General features: G+C 43.0%; 1 protein-coding gene across 1 annotated transcript in view; it reads right to left on the minus strand.

The window, feature by feature from the left end:
• LOC109868275 (exosome RNA helicase MTR4) overlaps positions 1-23888 on the minus strand; it is a 54395-nt gene that overhangs the window by 20640 nt on the left and 9867 nt on the right. The window contains exons 11-18 of the mRNA XM_031803371.1: positions 15635-15714; positions 14713-14823; positions 14375-14476; positions 9023-9148; positions 4880-5030; positions 3830-4002; positions 3536-3604; positions 3192-3320 (exon numbers count right to left, since the gene is read on the minus strand). Of these exons, the coding sequence (XP_031659231.1) occupies positions 3192-3320; positions 3536-3604; positions 3830-4002; positions 4880-5030; positions 9023-9148; positions 14375-14476; positions 14713-14823; positions 15635-15714 (941 nt within the window). The remainder of the gene's footprint in view (positions 1-3191; positions 3321-3535; positions 3605-3829; positions 4003-4879; positions 5031-9022; positions 9149-14374; positions 14477-14712; positions 14824-15634; positions 15715-23888) is intronic.

Here is a 23888-nt window from a genome sequence, read left to right on the forward strand (position 1 = left end):
ATGTAGCTGTCATCATAGCTATCATCATTGACTGAGGCAGGAGATCCTGAACACTAACTAATGGGGTTCTAAATGCATATAAAGAACTAAGACGCTGTCTGCTGCTATGTCTACGGGATCTGTATATTGGCACAAACTGCAGAACACCTGATTCAACTAGTCAACCTCTCCATTTAAATCAAATTTGATCCCCTAGTCTGTACTTTTTAATGCCAGAAAAGCCACTGGATACTGGCCTCCAGTCCACACACGGACGGCACAGGCTACAGAGGAGCTGGAAGAGCTTGGGGAGAGAGGGACTTTGCCGTACTTTGACAGTGAAGGGGAAGATATGAGGGAGAGAGTGGGGAGAGAAAGAGAGGCTTTGCTTTGACAGAGGGATTCATCGTAACGCGTTTAACAGGAGCGAGCCCAGAAAGCAGTGCCAGACAGCATTTCAGCTAGAGTTTAAGGGCTCCTCTGAGATATGGAAGAATAATACGAGACGAGAGACAGGCAGGCAGCTAAAGTCATCCAGATCTAGATGGGGCTCACAGGAGTTTAGGACAGGAGGACTGCACTAAATAACAAGACAGACTCTAAAAGGACTAGTGCAAAATGGTGGAAACGTGCACAGGCAGCAAAAGCCGCAGCAGTTTTAAAGCATGGTTCTTGGCAAACTTGGGTACAAATATAGTCTCAAATACTTTAAGCGTTCCATTTAGCCTGCCTGGAGTGCCAGGTGGGCGAGTGTTGTAGTTGAGAGTTCTCTATTGGTTCCATTGCAACAGGCAAGCTCAATCATGCACAGATACAGTATTTGAAATGATTCAAACAGTATTTGAACCCAGGTCTGGTGGTATTTGGGTAGAAGACAGCCGATATAGTGAGAAGGGTAGACAGAGAGAGCCAGGGGAATATGGGATATATGAGAGGGAGAAAGAGAGATTAGATTTTTTAAAGTGTCTGTGCTCATATGAACATAAACTAAAACAGAGTGTGTGTGTGACTGGATATGAACCTAAACTAAAACAGAGAGTGTGTGTGTGACTGGATATGAACCTAAACTAAAACAGAGAGTGTGTGTGTGTGTGTGTGTGACTGGATATGAACCTAAACTGAGAGGAGTCTCAAAGTTTAAATGGTGTTTATATTATATGGAGGTTTACAAAACCAAAGGAAAATAAATAAATGTTTTACACGAGGGCCATCGATCCCGACCACACCATGGTGTTTCAATGTGAGCATGAACATACTGTATAAGACAACAAATGAACATACAGAGGTGGAAAAAGGTATTTAGTCAGCCACCAATTGTGTAAGTTCTCCCACTTAAAGATGAGAGGCCTGTAATTTTCATCATAGGTACACTGTTGTCATAAGGCCGCAGATGAGGAGAACAAATCCAGAAAATCACACTGTAGGATTTTTAATGAATTTATTTGCAAATTATGGTGGAAAATAAGAGACATGTAACTTTTTTTTTTAAGAGGCTCCTCTGTCCTCCACTCGTTACCTGTATTAATGTAATGGCACCTGTTTGAACTTGTTATCAGTATAAAAGACACCTGTCCACAACCTCAAACAGTCACACTCCAAACTCCACTATGGCAAAGACCAAAGAGCTGTCAAAGGACACCAGAAACAAAATTGTAGACCTGCACCAGGCTGGGAAGACTGAATCTGCAATAGGTAAGCAGCTTGGTTTGAAGAAATCAACTGTGGGAGCAATTATTAGGAAATGGAAGACATACAAGATCACTGATAATCTCCCTCGATCTGGAGCTCCACGCAAGATCTCACCCCGTGGGGTCAAAATGATCACAAGAACGGTGAGCAAAAATCCCAGAACCACACGGGGGGACCTAGTGATTGACCTGCAGAGAGCTGGGACCAAAGTAACAAAGCCTACCATCAGTAACACACTACGCCACCAGGGACTCAAATCCTGCAGTGCCAGATGTGTCCCCCTGCTTAAGCCAGTACATGTCCAGGCCCGTCTGAAGTTTGCTAGAGAGAATTTGGATGATCCAGAAGAAGATTGGGAGAATGTCATATGGTCAGATGAAACCAAAATATAACTTTTTGGTAAAAACTCAACTCGTCGTGTTTGGAGGAGTTGCAGCCAAAGAACACCATACCTACTGTGAAGCATGGGGGTGGAAACATCATGCTTTGGGGCTGTTTTCTGCAAAGGGACCAGGACGACTGATCCGTGTAAAGGAAAGAATAAATGGGGCCATGTATCGTGAGATTGAGTGAAAACCTCCTTCCATCAGCAAGGGCATTGAAGATGAAACATGGCTGGGTCTTTCAGCATGACAATGATCCCAAACATACCGCCCGGGCAACGAAGGAGTGGCTTCGTAAGAAGCATTTCAAGGTCCTGGAGTGGCCTAGCCAGTCTCCAGATCTCAACCCCATAGAAAATCTTTGGAGGGAGTTGAAAGTCCGTGTTGCCAAATACTTATTTTCCATCATAATTTGCAAATAAATTCATAAAAAATCCTACAATGTGATTTTCTGGATTTTTTTCTTCTCATTTTGTCTGTCATAGTTGAAGTGTACCTATGATAAAAATGACAGGCCTCTCATCTTTTTAAGTGGGAGAACTTGCACAATTAGTGGCTGACTAAATACTTTTTTGCCCCACTGTAGCACACAAGCTAATTTCTCCTGAAAACAGAGATAAAATATGTGTTCCATATCCATTACGTGGTTGTTGCTTTAAGTTAAAGGGAAGCTCTGGGACACAGCACAGCAGCAGTTTCACCATTAACGACTTGGCCATGTTTGATTTCCTACAGGCTCAAGGACAGTTACAGTGTAACCCCTCCCGTAAATGACTTGTGTGTGTGTGGTCCACATTCTAGAAAGAACCACTTCAAAATGTTGGATTCCATCCTGCGGCAGACCACCAAACCAGGAGTACATAGTATCCACTGGTATTATTGTATCATTGCATTGGCTATGTCTGAATTAGCAACCCATCAGGTCTTTTGACTCTGTGTGAGGCCATATAGGGTCAAAAGTAGTGCACTAGGGCACTGGTTCCTCCCCCTCAATCATTGGGGAACATCCCACACCTTTCTCCCCCTGCGAGAAAGGTGTGGGATTTCTCCCCCAACTTAAGAGTAAGTTCCCTAAAACAATAAAGGAACCACCCCCATTTCTGCCGGAGCCACGTCCCCCCCCCCATCATATGTACCCACCTGCATTTCCCCCTTCTCGCCAGGGGCAGCGGGTTTGGCAGCCTCTGTGGCGGTGTTCTTCACACTCTCCTTACTGCAGTGGACCAGCACCTCTACCACGTATAGAGGGTCTGCGTCACCCGTTATGGCCTGGAGGGAAACAATCACATACCCTCAACATGGGTGCAACACTAAGCATTATGGGGTAGCCTGAAGGACAACAAATGCATAGAAACACATGCTATAAAAACACACGCTATAACACAAGGTGTATCTGCATTGCATTTAGTTTTAATACCAAAAAATAAAAAAAGGTTGTGTTTTCACAGATCCTTTCTGATAACATTCAACATAATCAAAATTACCTTGACATTTGACTTCTTCGAGAAATTAACAACCACACCCCACCCAAAGTCAGCATCTTCGTTTTTGACCTGGAAAATAGTTCAACATTATAGGCACGTCTGTATGTACAACAAACGCTCATATTGTTCCTTATCTCAGAAAAACAACATTGAAAAAACAAACATTTTTTATCTGAGTAAGCCCTTTTGAACAGCACATGAAGGCTAAAGAACGGCGGTGTACATTTTGTCTTTGGGCTGTGCTACATAGTAAGTATTTGAGTTGGTGGTATGAGTGGTATTTGGGTCTCTAACCTTGACCAGTCTGCCAGGCTGGAGGAAGGGAAGACAGTATTTTGGTTTGTGGATGAAGTCCTCTATCTCCTTGCTCAGTTTGGCCAGCTGTTGGCGGATCTTATAATAGGTCACCACACTCTCCTCGTTGGGGATCTCTATGGCGTTGTACATCTCTTCCAGCTTCGCCATCTCTGTGGACATCAGAGGAAAGGCAGTTGTACACACAGAAATAGAATTACTAGAATGGGAACGCACATCAATAGAGCGGGGATTCCCGTTCTGGTAATTCTGCCAGAACGGGAATATCAGCAGCTCACACCGATGAATGATATACACAGACATTCTAATAAATGTCTGCTCTCGCTAAAATTACTGTGTGTCGCAAGTTCGATGGATCGCGGTGATTCTGCCCGAAGATTTGTTTGTGGTTTGTCAAGGATAGGGAATTTGGAATGAGAAGCTGTTATTTCTGATACTATACAGACATCAACACGTCTGACTTTTTGAACTGCTAAATCAGATTCTTTGCATACAAATTGACAATTGATACTATTCTCACCCATCAGACTGTCAATTTAATCTCGTTTTTAGGCCAACTATTGTTATAAATGTGTGAAATTAGTTTGGATATAGTTTAGGTGTAGTTTCAAGCTGACTGCCAGAGAATGACGGACAGGGGGAGAAATTACATGTTCTCTTAAACTGCTTGGAACACATTCTTTTTGTGATATTAAGATTCAAACAATGTCGGTGTTTTGAAACAGACGCGTTCAGGAAAAGTGAAGAACAGGCGGAGACGTGACTTAAAATGGTAAGAGTAATGAAACATGTTTTAAAAAGCACATTTGGCTGGAGTCAACATGACACTCTAAAGTTAAGAGGATCAAGAATACACCAGCAAGTAGGCAACATGAAAACATGTCTTTGTAAAGCTTTGCACTATATTTGACCAAACCATAATCAGCGGAACAGTCTACCGAATCAATCTGATCTATTCTCTTGAATAAAGCACAAGGACTGGAGTAAAGCACTAGGACTGGAGTAGGTAGGCCTGTATTCTGTACTCACTCTCTACGACCCCGGGCACAGCCCTGTAGTGCTGAAACTGGTAGAAAGACTTCTCCAGCATGTACTCCGGGTTGATCTCCTCCACCCGCAGCAAGTTGAGAACCATGTTGTAGGTGAGGTGGAAGGCACTGTTCAGAGGGTCTGCCGAGCCCTGGGGTGGGAGAAAGGTGGAAGACGGGAGAGAGGTTAGGTTTAGACAGATCAAACGTATTCAGCAGGGTGAGCACGATGTTGTAGCTCAGGCGGAGCAGGGGAGAGAGGACGATGGTCACTCTCTTCTCCCCCCCTCTCCTACTCTGAAAGCAGAGTAACTCAGTGAACGGGACAAAAGACCCAAGTCATGTTTTTCCATGACGAACATTGATCATCAATTGAGTGAATTGAAATGGAGTGTTTGGATAACCCTGTTCATAAGGACAGCCGAGCAACTCAGGGAACAGTTTAAACTTAACACACCTTGAATCAGTCAAACATTGTCACCACGTCCTACTCTGACAAGTCCTCTAGTTAGGGACTGAAACATGGAGTTTGGATCCCCCATTAAAATCAACACAAGCTGATGGTGAGTGACTAAATGTACCAAATTGTGAAATCACATTACAACAGAAAAAGTTATCCATTCTCCAAGGAAATGTTTGAGGCCACTTGTCTATGAAGCCAAGGGCAGTTGGAGTTTCTCAGAATCTTTCAGTTGTGGTTTCCAGAAAGCGATTACAACAGTACAGTAAGAAGATGAATGATATCTACTCCAGAGCAGCCAGATGTCTCATTAAAACACATTCCTGACAGTAATCTGTCATGTGTTAGCCAGTGTATTCCACAAACACATGAAGTAGCCAGCCAAATAGATAAAGTAGCTCGCCAGGACCCCCCGGGCAGTAAGCCCCCCCCCCCCCAGCGGGTTTAAGAATTGTTTGCTAAAAATATTTTTGGTGCCCTCTGGTACCTTCTAATGCCTTTATACCATCAGAAATACACAGCAAAATGACTGAATACTTTGAGTTGCCCTCAGACTGGACACATTTTGTGTGCTATTGTTTACCATTTCAAATAGTGAACTTCACTGTATTGTTAGTTTTGTGGGATTTGTCTAGGCCTGTATGATAAGGACTACTTTTTAAGCAAGAGAACATGGACTGGACACATTTTGTGTGCTATTGTTTACCATTTCAAATAGTGAAATTCACTGTATTGTTAGTTTTGTGGGATTTGTCTAGGCCTGTATGATAAGGACTACTTTTTAAGCAAGAGAACATGGACTGGACACATTTTGTGTGCTATTGTTTACCATTTCAAATAGTGAACTTCACTGTATTGTTAGTTTTGTGGGATTTGTCTAGGCCTGTATGATAAGGACTACTTTTTAAGCAAGAGAACATGGACTGGACACATTTTGTGTGCTATTGTTTACCATTTCAAATAGTGAAATTCACTGTATTGTTAGTTTTGTGGGATTTGTCTAGGCCTGTATGATAAGGACTACTTTTTAAGCAAGAGAACATGGAACTAAAAGAAAATGAATTGCCACAATGTTTGTTCTTCAAATTATGCATTTTATTCAAACAGAATAGCCTTAGCTAACTTTAAAAATGTAAATTAAAAAAATACAATTGTGCGATGGGCACTTTCTCTAATGGGAAAATGGGTCTCTAAAATAAACAGAGCAGATGTTCAATTCAGTTCTGGGTCCACACATGTTAAGAGATAGAACAAAGTCAGTTCAATTAGTGAAAGAATTTCAAATAGTGTGCAACTTTGGGAATGGCAGTAAGTCAGTTGTAAAAATGAAATGTAACAGAGTCTGCTGACTTGCCCAGGCTTCAAGCTTCCTGAGGAATTCTCAGCTATCTGCAAAACTGGTATGTTTGAAGAACGAAGCAGGTGTTAATCATGAGCTTCGCTACAAAGAAAGCAGCAGTTGACTACTCTGACACTGATTAAATGAATTAGATACATCAGTATCTTTGAAAATACCATATAGAAGTAAATGTTTCTTAACACAATTCAATTGATTTTCTTTTATCATATTTTGGACCAGAGTGAGGCTATTGCTCTACTAGCCTAACAATTTATCTGCGGATAATCGCCAAAAAGCTCACCAGTATGCAAATTAGGGAACCAAATGAATGGCTCGCTTACCAACGCGATTGGCTACTGACAAGTCACTCACTTTAACGTCACTGCCTGCCTGGCAAGTCCTGATGGACCTCAGATCGAAAATACAAAACGAGATGTTTAGTTGACTTGTCCCGGTGCGATACCATGGACACGTAAACTACATTGAATGATTTATAAAATGGCAAGGACATGACAGCGACCTCAGTCAGTACAGTAATAGCCTACGCACCAGCACTTGGTGGCTGCATATGAAATACACGATAGAAAATAAATGAAAGTGCCAGAAAATAGGATAAGTGAATTTCGACTCATCGTTCCCACATTATATGGGACGTGCAGATCGACTCACAGACGAAGGAGCATCATGCCCTCCCCCTCCGTGTAAAGAAATTTGAGTTCAACCACCACAGCGTCAACACACACACACCCAGGTACCAGGAGGAACAGACAACAGACTGTCAAACCATCAGTGTTTCCCTGTCATCGCTCACTTTGTGACTGACAGGCACCTGTCCTATCTATAAATCTCACATCGCAGACTTATTTTCTTACTTATGAATTAACTAGGCTACTTTTCAATTCGCATCACTTATTTTAGCAGGAGGGGGCTCAGCCAAGTTATTTTCTGACTTGGCCATTTTTTAAAAATACAATTCGCTAGTTAATTTAATTGGGAAAAGTATCCGGCTAAAAATGGTGTATAGTCGACAGTGGAAAGCAGGAAAATACGGGTTAAGCCCAAGATTAACTGCCTTTGTTGTCTGTGAAAGATGGTGTTGTGCAAGCCTTAAGACGCTTCAACCAACAACACAAGGGACCAGGAAGAGATGGAGGACAGACCGTTCCCCAGAGAGAACCCGCTTCAACCCAGGACCAACGACACAAGGGACCAGGAAGAGATGGAGGACAGACCGTTCCCCAGAGAGAACCCGCTTCAACCCAGGACCAACGACACAAGGGACCAGGAAGAGATGGAGGACAGACCGTTCCCCAGAGAGAACCCGCTTCAACCCAGGACCAACGACACAAGGGACCAGGAAGAGATGGAGGACAGACCGTTCCCCAGAGAGAACCCGCTTCAACCCAGGACCAACGACACAAGGGACCAGGAAGAGATGGAGGACAGACCGTTCCCCAGAGAGAACCTCTACAATACAGGACCACCTAAATGGAAAGAACGTTTTGCGCTTTGGTGTTTCAGGCTTGCAAGCCAGTTAACCAAACCAAGGCTCCAAGGGTCCCTGATTGTATTAAGACTCCCTAAAGACTTGAGGTTTGAACACGAGAGTCAGTTAATCAAACCAAGAGCTGATAGATCCCTGATTATATCAAGACTAAGGATTCCCTATAGGTTAGGAGAAGTGTTTGGCTGAGGCTGAGTGAGTGTGTACTTGCAAATGACCTGAAGGTCAGGAATGAGCTACAGTTTAGGGGAAGTGTTTTTCTACACAGGCATGTCTATCTGTCCTTGTCTCTCTCTGCTCTGTGTGTGCGCGTGTAAATGACCCGAGGGTCGGGAAGTAGCTCTGTGACCCAGTAGAGAACCCCAAAACGACCGACTCACTCCATTACTGCGGCTCAGGAGAATATTAGGGTTCTTGGCTCCGGTTGTGCTTGTAAACCCCTGCCCTCTCTTCCCTCCCTCTGTGCAATCATTCATAGAGCCTGTACGTCACCCGGACAGTGTGTGGAGGGGAGGACTGCGTCGTTTTAAAAACACTAGGGGAGATGTCTTGGCCCGAGAACCATTGTGAGATCATCGCAGCAGGGGTTAGGATCAGTGCTGAAAGTGTTGTACAACTGGACTACTAGGTGTTCTGGGACTCATATAGTGTACATGTTCTATAACCCATAAAATGAAAGATATCAGATCAATGCCAGCAGGCATCCCAATCATTCATATGTGTGTATTGACATTCTGTACACACACACACAGAGAAAAGTTATGAGGATGATCCTTCTGTTTGAAAATGACACACACACAGCTGTTTTTCAAAGCCCCAGTGTGCTGTGTTTTGTCAGTACCTTAAGCAGCTGTTTCCCAATTGCAGGGCTCATCTTCTCATCCACCATGAAGATGACGATACCCCTCTCATCCATCCCTCTCCTGCCAGCTCGACCGGACATCTGGATGTACTCACCAGATGTGATCTAACACAGAGACAGAGAGCACAGCACATAAATATTGTCACTAATAATAGTCACAGCTGTCAAAACACACATGCTTGCTCGCTCACAGACACACAAATAGCAGCCACGTCAATATTCACACATGCATGGACATCTTTTGCGTGGGAGAAGTAGTTCAGAAATGTGGAGCTAGTACCAATGACAGAAGGTAAACTATTTGGCCTAACCGTCATTAGAAATGTGTACGGAATCAGATTAATTTACTCAAATAAAGGCCAATTCTCTTTTAGATGTCAAATGCATTCCTCTGAAACAAAACCAGAACAGTGAGTGGAGGTTTGTGGAGGATCCGCAAGTCAATATTAAGGTGTTAAGTTTTGTACACACACACAACCAGTCAAAAGTTCACATTCTCGTTCAAGGGTTTTTCAAACTGTTTACCATTTTCTACGTTGTATAATAACACAAAAGACATCAAAACTATGAAATAACACATATAGAATAATGTAGTAACCAACAAAAAGTGTTACACAAAAAACATGTTATATGGGAGATTCTTCAAAGTAGCCACCCTTTGCCTTGACAGCTTGGCATTCTCTCAACCAGCTTCCTGAGGTAGTCACCTGGAATGCATTTACATTAACAGGTGTGCTTTGTTAAAAGTGAATTAGTGGAATCGCTTTCCTTCTTAATGCGTTTGAGCCAATCAGTTGTCGGGGTGGTATACAGAAGACAGCCCTATTTGGTAAAAGACCAAGTCCGTATTAGGGCAAGCAGAGCTCAAATTAGCCAAGAGAAACAACAGGCCATAATTACTTTAAGACATGAAGGTCAGTCAATGCAGAACATTTCAAGAACTTTTACAATTTCTTCAAGTGCAGTTGCAAAAACCATAAAGCGGTATGATGAAACTGGATCTCATGAGGACCGCCACAGGAAAGGAAGACCCAGAGTTACCTCTGAGGAGGATAAATTCATTAGAGTTAACTGGATCTCATGAGGACCGCCACAGGAAAGGAAGACCCATAGTTACCTCTGCTGCAGAGAATAGGTTAGGTTAGAGTTAACTGCACCTCAGAAATTGCAGCCCAAATAAATGCTTCAGAGTTCAAGTAACACAAATCAACTGTCAGTTGGACAGTTGATTTGTGTTACTTGAACTCTGTGAAGCATTTATTTGGGCTGCAATTTCAGTCAGTTGGACTGTGTGAATCAGACCTTCATGGTCAAATTGTTGCAAAGAAACCAATCCTTTTATTTTTATTTTACCTTTATTTAACTAGGCAAGTCAGTTAAGAACAAATTCTTATTTTCAATGACTGCCTCGGAACAGTGTTCAGGGGCAGAACGACAGATTTGTACCTTGTCAGCTCTGGGATTTGAACTTGCAACCTTCCGGTTACTAGTCCAACGCTCTAACCACTAGTCTACCCTGCCGCCCCACTAAAAGGACACCAATAAGAAGAAGACTTGCTTGGGCCATGAAACATGAGCAATGGACATTAGACCGGTGGAAAACTGGCCTTTGGTCTGATGAGTCCAAATTGTAGATTTTTGGTTCCAACCGCCAAGTCTTTGTGGGACGCAGAGTAGGTGAAGGGATGATATCCACATCTGTGGTTACCACCGTGAAGCATGGAGGTGGTGGAGTGATGGTGCTTTGATGGTGACAGTCTGATTTATTTTAAATTCAAGACACACGTAACCAGCATGGCTACCACAGCACTCTGCAGCAATACGCCATCCAATCTGGTTTGCGCTTAGCGTGACTATCATTCGTTTTTCAACAGGACAATGACCCAACACACCTCCAGGCTGCATAAGGGCTATTTGACCAAGAAGGATCACGATCCAAAACAGGACAACGACCCTAAGCACACAGCAAAGACAACTCAGGAGTGGTGTCCTTGAGTGGCCCAGCCAGAGCCCAGACTTAAACCCGATCAAACATCTCTGGAGGGACTGAAAAATGGGTGCGCAGCAACACTCCCCATCCAACCTGACCTTGAGAGGATCTGCAGAGAAAAAAGTCCTGAGTCGGAATGCTTATGCAAATGCAATCGTTTCTTTTTTTTTAATTATCAATTTGCGGGGCATTGTGTGGACATTAAGGGGAAAAAATGATATATTTTAGAATAAGGCTGTAATGTAACAAAATGTGGAAAAAGGGTTCTGAATACTTTCCGAATGCATTGTGTGTGTGGTGTGTGATGATTATTTACCTGTTATGATGGTTATTTTATTTTCATTTTACCTTTAACTTAGTTAAGAATAAATTCTTATTTTCAATGACGGCCTAGGAACAGTGGGTTAAATGCCTTTTTCAGGGGCAGAACGACAGATTTGTACCTCGTCAGCTCGGGGATTTGATCGTGCAACCTTCCGGTTACTAGTCCGACGGTCGTCATCCATAACCGTAGGTTATACGGTAATTGTGCCAGCATAGTTGCAACGTGCACTAACACCTCTTCAGAACATTAACATGGAGAAGAGTTGCAACGGCTTGATTTGCCACTTGGTTTATAAACCCTCTGCTTTACTAAAGCTGCCTGCCACACATGGCCCTGATTAAATCACCAGATTCCATTTGGTCTCGGACATAAACATTACTGGCTCTGCCACGAACGCGCTAATCCAAACAGTTCCTTTTATGCCTTTGTCAAGCAGATTCAATTCTAATCTCTTGGGCATTGTTGGTGCTCTACAACATTTGGTCCCAGGTTTAACACTGGCACGGGTCTAAACTCCCTCCTTAAATCTCGGAGATACTCGCACACACCATGACAGAGCCAGAGGAGAGCTAAGAGGGGGCAGTCACCCCGTGAAGGGGCCCTGGATCTCTCCTTTTTGCTTCGTGATGGGAGGGTTGGAGGGAGAGGAGGAAGGAAGGCCTTGACTGCATGCGTGGTGTTCTGGCATCAGTTCTCCCAGATGTTCCTCATAAGCCTCTTGGACAACCGTTTCCTTTTTTCTCTCTCCCGCTCTCTATCCAGCGAGCAATCGCTCTCTCCCCATCCCAGAGCCAAAGGGGTAATAATCCAGCCCCTTTATTCCCAACAGCTTGATTCACGACCGGTCCTGTGACCCCCAGCTCCTCACATAAACAATACGTGGCTGTTTATCTTTGTCAGAGCTTCCCTGGCTCCCGCCCCATGGCTTTATAAAGGCGTCGCACAAACACGCAGCGGAAATGAGGAAGCCTCAAGATGAAAAGTCAAAACAGAGAGAGATCTGCACTACATCAAGTTAACCCTGGGTTCATCTGTCAGTCTGGTTGCAATATAGCAGGGATTACCCAGATTGAGACACATGTACTGTGTTTATCCAAACCTAATGATGGCTATTAATCATTCCAGGGAGTGATGAAACTAGGGCTGTGGCGGTAATTACATTTTGTCAACCGGCGATTGTCAAGCAAATAACTGTCTCAAACACATTTAGCTTCTCCTAGCTTCCACGTATAGCCTACAAGCCACTGATGCAGAACTTTGAAACATCTACATTTCACATTTAGCTTCTCCTAGCTTCCACGTATAGCCTACAAGCCACTGATGCAGAACTTTGAAACATCTACATTTCACATTTAGCTTCTCCTAGCTTCCACGTATAGCCTACAAGCCACTGATGCAGAACTTTGAAACGTCTACATTTCACATTTAGCTTCTCCTAGCTTCCACGTATAGCCTACAAGCCACTGATGCAGAACTTTGAAACATCTACATTTCACATTTAGCTTCTCCTAGCTTCCACGTATAGCCTACAAGCCACTGATGCAGAACTTTGAAACATCTACATTTCACATTTAGCTTCTCCTAGCTTCCACGTATAGCCTACAAGCCACTGATGCAGAACTTTGAAACATCTACATTTCACATTTAGCTTCTCCTAGCTTCCACGTATAGCCTACAAGCCACTGATGCAGAACTTTGAAACGTCTACATTTCACATTTAGCTTCTCCTAGCTTCCACGTATAGCCTACAAGCCACTGATGCAGAACTTTGAAACATCTACATTTTAAAAAGTCTAATAAATTAAATGCATCACAATAAATCCATTATTTTATTTTAGACAGGTCTAAAGAAACATGATATGAAGAAAATGTAGTCTACTTCAGAAGAACAGAATAGCATAATCTGCATTGTCCTGATGTTAGGTCCTGATCTGATTAGCTTTCTTACATGGCACATATTGCACTTTTACTTTCTTCTCCATCACTTTGTTTTTGCATTATTTAAACCAAATTGAACATGTTTCATTATTTATTTGAGGCTAAATTGATTTTATTGATGTTTTATATTTAAATGTTTTAATAATATTAAGTTAAAATAAGTCTTCATTCAGTATTGTTGTAATTGTCATTATTACAAATAAATGTATTTTATTATTATTAATTTATTTTATTAAATCGGCCGATTAATTGGCATTGGCTTTTTTTTTTTTATCATAAATCGGTCGACCTCTACTAGCAACCTTGTGGTTACTGGCCCAACACTCTAACCACTATGCTTCCTGTCGCCCCTGATTACCGTGACTAAACAGTCACTTGGAATTTGACTGCCATCATGACTCGTTACCGCTACACCGGCGGTCACAAGGTCACCGTAACAGCCCTAGATGAAACTGTGTAATGAATCAAATGCACCCATGAGTCAGTCAGTCACTAACATAATGATATGACCCGGTCTTTACTAATGTGACACAATCCCAGTCCTGGGTTTAGCCAGTCAAACAGGAGGGACTGAGGACATTGGAAAGATCAACTGGACACTTCATTGACTGGAAGGGGAATACTAGGGGGTTATGCTACTCCATGCAAAATACATTGGTTGTCACTCAACTAATAAAGCCTAATATTGCGCAAGTCATTTTACAAACATTTGTATGCTGAAGGAGTACAAGATACAGAATAGGCCAATCTCATTGGTCAGCGCAAGAAGCTGCTCACAGCGCGCAGTTTGACTAGGCCTGGGGATGTCCGGCATGCAAATGATTTGTAGATCAATGAGAGTCAACACAATTTCAATTACATGCTTAGTTCCTCACAGAAGGTATTTTCGGAAGGTACAGTAATATGTGCAAAACATTTTAGTGAACCAGCGATTCTAACGTTCGAATCGATGGTTTGTGGTCCCGAGGACAGATGCACTCGTAACCCGGACCGATGTACATCGGTGAATCTTTACATCCCTAATGATAAAGTAGTAGTAGTAGTAATTAACAGAAGGCTTTTTGTAAAGGAGTATTACCCAGCGGAAGTCTTTGCCATCAAACTTGCGTGCGTTGGTGAACAGGACAGTTCGGGCGGGCATGTTAATGCCCATGGCAAAGGTCTCTGTGGCAAACAAGGCCTGTGGAGAGAGGATAATATCACATTCAACATACTTACTCCTATTGAAACACAAAGCAAGGCCTTCGGGTTATAGCCTTTTCACACGACAGAGCTGAGATGAGCAGAGCTGTACTGGCCTTGTTATGCATCCATAATAGTTGCTGGAACGACAATATCTGAGCCAGCACAGAATAGTGAGTGAAAACGGTTGGTATAATTCAATGAGAGATCCAGGTGAGCTCCAGACAGGCCTACCTTGAGAAGCCCCTCAGAGAACAGGATCTCGATAGTTTCCTTTAGGATGGGGAGTAGTCCTCCATGATGAATCCCTATACCTCTCTTCAATAGAGGCAGGACGTGCTCCACCTGGAAACACACAGCAAGAATAATCAGACATTTGATTAACAACACATTTCTTGTCAACGGTAGCACAAAGATATGCCAAAGATAGCAGAACAAAGCCAAAGCTGGCACAGTCTACAATAGAAGTGAAGCCATACAACAATCAAGTAAGATCAAATGTATACAAAAGCTGCTCACACTAGCATGAGGCAGCAATCCATCTTAAGGACATGTGCCTGTCCTCCTCTGACCCTTAACAAGCCTGCGGCCTTCTCCTGACATCTGTACTGCTTTACAAAATAACGACCACCGCTGAGTCTAACGAAACTGCACTATGAGAGACAACCCGCACAGAAGAACAAATCCAATACAGCCTGACCTTACGGCATCAAGGGAACGAAAATAGTGTGTGTGTGTGTGTGTGAAATCAAAGCCACCAGAAGGAGCCACAAAGAGTGTGTGGGAACTTTTACAGTGCCCTCTTAAAAAGCTACTTACATAGAACCTCCAAAATAAGCTCACTATAAAGACACTAACAGCTTAGGCAATTAAAGTCACAGTTCTGAAAACTTAGGACACTAAAGAGGCCTTTCTACTGACTCTGAAAAACACCAAAAGAAAGATGCTCAGGGTCCCTGCTCATCTGCGTGAACGTGCCTTAGGCATGCTGCAAGGAGGCACACTGCCCAGTCATGTGAAATCCGTAGTTCAGGGCCTAATGAATTTATTTAAATTGACTTTATTCCTTGTATGAACAAAACTCAGTAAAATAGTTGAAATTGTTGTGTTTATATTTTTCAGTATATTTTCAAATCAATCAATGAGAAGTACTCACCTGGGGCAGCTTCTTGTCATCGTCTGACAGACAGTCTATGGCATTGTTGAACACCTCCTCCACCAGCTTCTTCTCCTCATCTGGAAAAACAAACGGAACAGATTTACATATTCATTCACACATTTAATTAACAAATCAGACGTGTGTATTGTGCATTCTGCCACCTGACCGATAGAGGAGTCACTCAAAAGCTAAACGTTATCCTTCTGACAGAGCAGTGAGTGTGTTTTGTTCTGTCCGAGGCTGTTGAATACTTTGTAGAAATACAGAAAAGTACTCATGCTTGATATGGATTCAACGTCATTGGAAGACAAAGTCGTTTGGATGTGATAAGAGTACGTCTTAGCTTCTCAGCCATCCTCCAACCACAATTCGATGGTGTAAAAGAAATCGATTGAGAAAGAGATGCGGAATTCAGCCCCATTCTGTGTGATTCATGCAGGCTTTGTAGGTCTGATGCAGATCCATATTTTCCACACCACAAAGACTAAGCCACAGGTGTCAAACTCATTCCAAGGAGCGCCTGCACTTTGAGTTGAGTTTGAGTTTATTTTTATTTTTACAGGGACAGTGCACATTAATCAACATTTCAGTAAAAGTGCCGGTTTTAGCCAACCGGCTAATTTTCAACCGCAGTCCCTGGGCAGGTTATTAAAAACAATTACAATATAGACAATAGCAACATAGAACAAGCAAGACATAGCAACATAGGACAAGCAAGACATAGCATACAGACAGAGCGAGCAACATAGAACAAGCAAGACGTAGCATACAGACAGAGCAGCATAAAACAAAAAGCAGCAAGACAAAATTCATAAAAGCAACAAAGTGTTTCCACACCTCACAAGCTACAGACAACAGACAACATGGAGTGGCAACACACAGCTAGGGACCATGTTCACAAATCTGATTGACCTTTAGCCTTGTCTTCAAGCATTTTGTGAAAGTGTGATATGTGGTGCAGTTATGTGTGTCTGATGGCAGTGTATTCCAGACATGGGAAGCTCTCACAGAGAATGCAGATTTACTAAAGGTGCTTTTCCTTAGGGGAACTATACAGTCACCTCTCATGGCAGACCTTGTGGATCTGCTGCCATATGTCTGGGTTTTCTGTTTAACAAAAATATTGAGTGGAGGGGGAGCCAGGCCATTGAGGATCTTGAATACAAGACATGCGTCGGTGTATTGCACAAGATTTTCCCAACTCAAGAGCTCATGCTTTCTAAGGATGTGACAATGATGATGGCTATTGGGCTTCCTATCAAGCACTTTGAGAGCCTGTTTGTAGACAGACTGAATAGGTTTTAATGTTGTACAGCAAGCTTGGGCCCAACTAGTCAAGCAGTATGTTAAGTGGGGGAGTATCATAGATTTGAAGTACAGTTTTCTGTAGTCAAACAATTTCGTATAAATCGGAACTTTCACGCCTCCCTTGTACTTAATTGACCAACCAAGGACACTCATTTGTTGGAACTCCCCTCACCTGGTTGCCTAGGTGTTAATTGGACAGGAAATAAACAAGCAGACACTCGGCCCTCAATGGAAAGGGTTTGGTGTAAGCCAATGTGCATCAGAGTGTGCCTCTCCTCACCCTCCACCCAACTGCCTGTCACAGATGTAGGCCTAACCAGAGCTGACTAGTTGAGAAATGGTTCCTCAGGTTATTGCTAGAGGACGACCGATTAATCGGCATGGCCAATTAATTATGGACGATTTCAAGTTTTCATAACCATCGGTAATCTGCCTTTTTGGACACCAATTATGTCCGATTACATTGCAACCCATTAGGAAACAGGTGGTCAGCCTGCAGTTACGCGAGTGCAGCGTCAAAAGGACCTTGGGGCTGCAAGGAGCCACGGTAAGTTGCTAGCTAGCATTGAACTTATCTTATAAAAAACAATCAATCTTCACATAATCACTAGTTAACTACACATGGTTGATGATATTATCTTCACATAATCACTAGTTAACTACACATGGTTGATGATATTACTAGTTTATCTAGCATGTCCTGCGTTGCATATAATCAATGTGGTGCCTGTTAATTTATCATCGAATCACAGCCTACTTCGCCAAACGGGTGATTTAACAAAAGTGCATTCACAAAAAAAGCACATTCGTTGCACAAATGTACCTAACCATAAACATCAATGCCTTTCTTAAAATCAATACAGAAGTATATTCTTTTAAACCTGCATATTTAGTCAAAATAAATGCATGTTAGCAGGCAATATTAACTAGGGAAATTGTGTCACTTCTCTTGCATTCAGTGCAAGCAGAGTCAAGGTATATGCAACAGTTTGGGCCTCCTGGCTCGTTGCGAACTGTGTTTCTTCCTAACAAAGACCGTAATTAATTTGCCAGAATTTTACCTTATGACATAACATTGAAGGTTGTGCAATGTAACAGCAATATTTAAACTTAGGGTTGCCACCCGATCGACAAAATACGGAATGGTTCCGTATTTGACCATATTAATGACCAAAGGCTCGTATTTGTGTGTTTAATATAATTAAGTCTATGATTTGATATTTGAGAGCAGTCTGACTGAGCGGTGGTAGGCAGCAGCAGCAGGCTCGTAAACATTCATTCAAACAGCACTTTGCGAGCAGCTCTTAGCAATGCTTGAAGCACAGCGCTGTTTATGACTTCAAGCCTATCAACTCCTGAGATTAGGCTGGCAACATGATAGTGCCTGTAAGAACATCCAATAGTCAAACGTACATGAAATACAAATGCTATAGAGAGAAACAGTTGATGCGTCATAATTCCTATAATAACTACAACTTAACTGGGAATATTGAACCACCAGCTTTCATATGTTCTCATGTTCTGAAACGTTAGCTTTTTTCCATGGCACATATTGCACTTTTACTTTCTTTCTTCTCCAACACTTAGTTTTTGCATTATTTAAACCAAATTGAACATGTTTCATTATTTATGAGACTAAATAGATTTTATTGTATTATATTAAGTTAAAATAAAAGGGTTCATTGTTCATTCAGTATTCAGTATTGTTGTAACTGTCATTATTACAAAGATATATAAAAATTGTCTGATTAATCGGTATAGGCTTTTTTTTGGTCCTCCAATAATCAGTATTGGCATTGAAAATTAATAATCGGTCGACCTCTAGTTATTGCTGTTAAGTGTCCATAGTAAGGCTGTGCCATGGTCCACTGCTCCCCGAGAAGGCCTACACTGCAGTGAGGACAGTCCCAGGGCAGCAGTAAAACCACATGAACAGAATGACAGAACGAGAGAGCAAGCAAACAAACCACAGCCTACGGGCAGGCCACGTGGCTTACGTCAGCTCTCTGGCACTGGGCCCAAACGTAAACACGTTAAATACACACACGTAGACCTTCACATACACACACACATGCATTTCCACACACACAAACTAGTTTCCATCAGATGGAGACAAACTCATCTCAAGAGTAATATAATACACACACGGATACCGTTTTGGCTGAGATCTCATAACAGAAACAGTCACACGTTAAACTCTAAACACACAACTGCCATGCGACTACAGGCACAAGAGGTGCCCGAGTAGTGTGTAAAGTAGAGTGGTGTCAGCATGACAACACCAGCAATCCATAGTAACCAGGTCAGCACCAGAAAAGTATTCTAATTAATTATAAAGCCCATCTGTCTGATATGCTCTTTATATAACAGTGTGACTTCATCAGATAACCATTATATACTGAACAAAGATATAAACCGCGACATGTAAAGTGTTGGTCCCATGTTTCATGAGCTGAAATTAAAGATCCCAGAAATGTTCCATACGCACAAAAAAGCTTCTCACATTTTGTGCACAAATTTGCTGCCAAGATAAGCCATCCACCTGACAGGTGTGGCATGTCAAGAAGCTGATTAAACAGCATGATCATTACACAGGTGCACCTTGTGCTGGGGACAATAAAAGGCCATTAATAGAGCACTAAAATGTGCAATATTGTCACAACACAATGCCACAAATGTCAAGTTGAGGGAGCGTGCAATTGGCATGCTGAATGCAGGAATGTCCACCAGAGCTGTTGCCAGAGAATTGAATGTTTATTTCTCTACCATAAGATGCGTCCAACCTTTTAGAGAACTTGGCAGTACGTCCAACCGGCCTCACAACCACAGACCACGTGTAACCACACCAGCCCATACTTTACATTAGTGACGGTGATGTTGAAAGTGTTCTCCAGCTCCAAGTAAGACAACAGATGGCAACCTATGATTAAAAAAGCAAGCCATTTCATATTCAGGAAATGCAGGACTGATATTTTGATGGGCAACCTGGCGCGCTAGAGAATTTGACGACATCTTGGTGCATTTTGGGCTAAAGGCTATAATATGGATAAGGTCCTACTAAAATTTCACGGGTCTGACTACAGCATACTCTGGTTGTAAAGTGGTGCTATGCACTCAATATTTAAAAAATTAAGTAAAAAATACATAATGTACTCACAGAAAGCTGTAAGTCCCCATTACTAAAACAATGTTATTTGCTTTAAAAATATATGATTGTGCGTCTCAGAATGCATCTCTACCACCTCCGTGCGCAGGAGAGGGATTGAGAGTTTGCAGCAGTGAACAAGCACAGGCAGATACTTTCATAGCCTACGCAATATGTTGAGTCGTGCTATCATTGTTGACCAAATAACGGTTTTAGAACAATCTACCGGAATATTGTGTCGCAAAAATCACAGAAAGTTACAGACGGGTAAGAGGAAGGCTGCGTCGGTAATTTTCGGGTTTATCGTCAAAGTTCTAGTTAAGCGGCCCGAGCCAGTGTCACACAGCTGCCTTGCATGCAGAGTAAGCCATGCAGGCACCATAAGCCGCGTAAGTAAGCCATGACCGACAGTTCCATAAACACAGCCTAGAAACAAATATGTCATAAAAGATTAAAGCCCAGTCAGTTCATTAATTAAAAGAGAACGAGAGAGATGGAGAGAGAGAGAGAGAGAGTCAGAAGGGGGAGCGGAACGTGGCTCCAATTAGGCTACTACCACCCTCTTACACCACAGAGACATAATATAGCCTAAACCTGAACAGGCCAGCAGCTCTGTTTCTATAAAGACTACTAATATGAAACTACATCTTATCCCACAACAGTGCTGCAGCTTATTAAAAAATGGATTAAACGCTCATCTATTAAGTCATGTGATAAACAGGCATTAGGTTCAGAAGAGAGCAAGACTGAAAACAACAGTATTTGACTTCACATCATATAGGCACGTCACTCAATTCTTCGGAAAATCCTCAGTATAAACCACACCTCGTATAGTCAGATTGTTTGTTTGTGTAAGTAGCACATCTTACACCAGATGTGTCAGTGTGTTGCAAAGCAAAAACAAACTGAGCGAGCGAGAAACGCACAACGTCAAAATATTGCTCAAGTCTACTCCATTACAAACAGAATCCTCCTGTGGTCAGGATGGGGGGGGTAGAAACCTCTGTTGCCAAGGGCCTGGCTCCAGCCAAGCCAAGAGAAATCTGCTCCATCTTTATCAATACACTGTCGTCTCTCCTCCCTCCAGAGACCGACCGGGCAAATGAGAAAGTACAACACCCATATTCATATCAACTCGATGAGAGATCGTTCACATCATGCCCAGTGGAAAGAGAGCATTTGGCGTTCTTGGATGTTATACTTGACTTCATCGAAATCGCACACAAAAGCGTGACGATTCGCCAGCTACGCAGGGCGGACTCTGACACGCGCGTTCTTCACAGTTAGGCCTAACTAAATTAGATCTGCAGCCCAGATTCATCCTGCTGCTCAGGGTCATCTTGCAATGAATCAGCACAGGCTGCATAACCTACTGGCAAAGAGTGTGTAGTCAAGTATTGGGGGCAAATCTATGGCAGCGTCTGAAGAGACACCCTATTCCCTATATAATGCACTACTTTCAGTGGCGATGACTCAAATGGCACTATATAGGTAATAGGGTGCTGTATTCCCTATATAATGCACTACTTTCAGTGGCTATGACTCAAATGGCACTATATAGGTAATAGGGTGCTGTATTCCCTATATAATGCACTACTTTCAGTGGTGATGACTCATGATGCTATTTTATCGCCCCCAGAAACCTCCTTTTACTCTATGTTCCAGACGTTCTAGACGACCAATTCTCATAGCTTTTAGCCGTACCCTTATTCTACTCCTCCTATGTTCCTCTGGCGATGTAGAGGTGAATCCAGGCCCTGCAGTGCCTAGCTCCACTCCTATTCCCCAGGCGCTCTCTTTTGACGACTTCTGTAACCGTAATAGCCTTGGTTTCATGCATGTTAACATTAGAAGCCTCCTCCCTAAGTTTGTTCTATTCACTGCTTTAGCACACTCTGCCAACCCGGATGTTCTAGCTGTGTCTGAATCCTGGCTTAGGAAGACCACCAAAAACTCAGACATTTTAATTCCAAACTACAACATTTTCAGACAAGATAGAACTGCCAAAGGGGGCGGTGTTGCAATCTACTGCAAAGATAGCCTGCAGAGTTCTGTCCTACTATCCAGGTCTGTACCCAAACAATTTGAACTTCTACTTTTAAAAATCCACCTCTCTAAAAACAAGTCTCTCACCGTTGCCGCCTGCTATAGACCACCCTCTGCCCCCAGCTGTGCTCTGGACACCATATGTGAACTGATTGCCCCCCATCTATCTTCAGAGTTCGTGCTGCTAGGCGACCTAAACTGGAACATGCTTAACACCCCAGCCATCCTACAATCTAAACTTGATGCCCTCAATCTCACACAAATTATCAATGAACCTACCAGGTACCTCCCCAAAACCTTAAACACGGGCACCCTCATAGATATCATCCTAACCAACTTCCCCTCTAAATACACCTCTGCTGTCTTCAACCAAGATCTCAGCGATCACTGCCTCATTGCCTGCATCCGTAATGGGTCAGCGGTCAAACGACCGCCACTCATCACTGTAAAACGCTCCCTGAAACACTTCTGCGAGCAGGCCTTTCTAATCGACCTGGCCGGGGTATCCTGGAAGGATATTGATCTCATCCCGTCAGTAGAGGATGCCTGGATATTTTTTAAAAATGCCTTCCTAACCATCCTAAATAAACATGCCCCATTCAAGAAATTTAGAACCAGGAACAGATATAGCCCTTGGTTCTCCCCAGACCTGACTGCCCTTAACCAACACAAAAACATCCTATGGCGTTCTGCATTAGCATCGAACAGCCCCCGTGATATGCAGCTGTTCAGGGAAGCTAGAAATCATTATACACAGGCAGTTAGAAAAGCCAAGGCTAGCTTTTTCAAGCAGAAATTTGCTTCCTGCAACACTAACTCAAAAAAGTTCTGGGACACTGTAAAGTCCATGGAGAATAAGAACACCTCCTCCCAGCTGCCCACTGCACTGAAGATAGGAAACACTGTCACCACTGATAAATCCACCATAATTGAGAATTTCAATAAGCATTTTTCTACGGCTGGCCATGCTTTCCACCTGGCTACTCCTACCCCGGACAACAGCACTGCACCCCCAACAGCAACTCGCCCAAGCCTTCCCCATTTCTCCTTCTCCCAAATCCATTCAGCTGATGTTCTGAAAGAGCTGCAAAATCTGGACCCCTACAAATCAGCCGGGCTAGACAATCTGGACCCTTTCTTTCTAAAATTATCTGCCGAAATTGTTGCCACCCCTATTACTAGCCTGTTCAACCTCTCTTTCGTGTCGTCTGAGATTCCCAAAGATTGGAAAGCAGCTGCGGTCATCCCCCTCTTCAAAGGGGGGGACACTCTTGACCCAAACTGCTACAGACCTATATCTATCCTACCGTGCCTTTCTAAGGTCTTCGAAAGCCAAGTCAACAAACAGATTACCGACCATTTCGAATCTCACCATACCTTCTCTGCTATGCAATCTGGTTTCAGAGCTGGTCATGGGTGCACCTCAGCCACGCTCAAGGTCCTAAACGATATCTTAACCGCCATCGATAAGAAACATTACTGTGCAGCCGTATTCATTGATCTGGCCAAGGCTTTCGACTCTGTCAATCACCATATCCTCATCGGCAGACTCGACAGCCTTGGTTTCTCAAATGATTGCCTCGCCTGGTTCACCAACTACTTCTCTGATAGAGTTCAGTGTGTCAAATCGGAGGGTCTGCTGTCCGGACCTCTGGCAGTCTCTATGGGGGTGCCACAGGGTTCAATTCTTGGACCGACTCTCTTCTCTGTATACATCAATGAGGTCGCTCTTGCTGCTGGTGAGTCCCTGAT

The sequence above is a fragment of the Oncorhynchus kisutch genome, linkage group LG23 (genome assembly GCF_002021735.2).
Source record: "Oncorhynchus kisutch isolate 150728-3 linkage group LG23, Okis_V2, whole genome shotgun sequence".
NCBI classification, from domain to species: domain Eukaryota; kingdom Metazoa; phylum Chordata; class Actinopteri; order Salmoniformes; family Salmonidae; genus Oncorhynchus; species Oncorhynchus kisutch.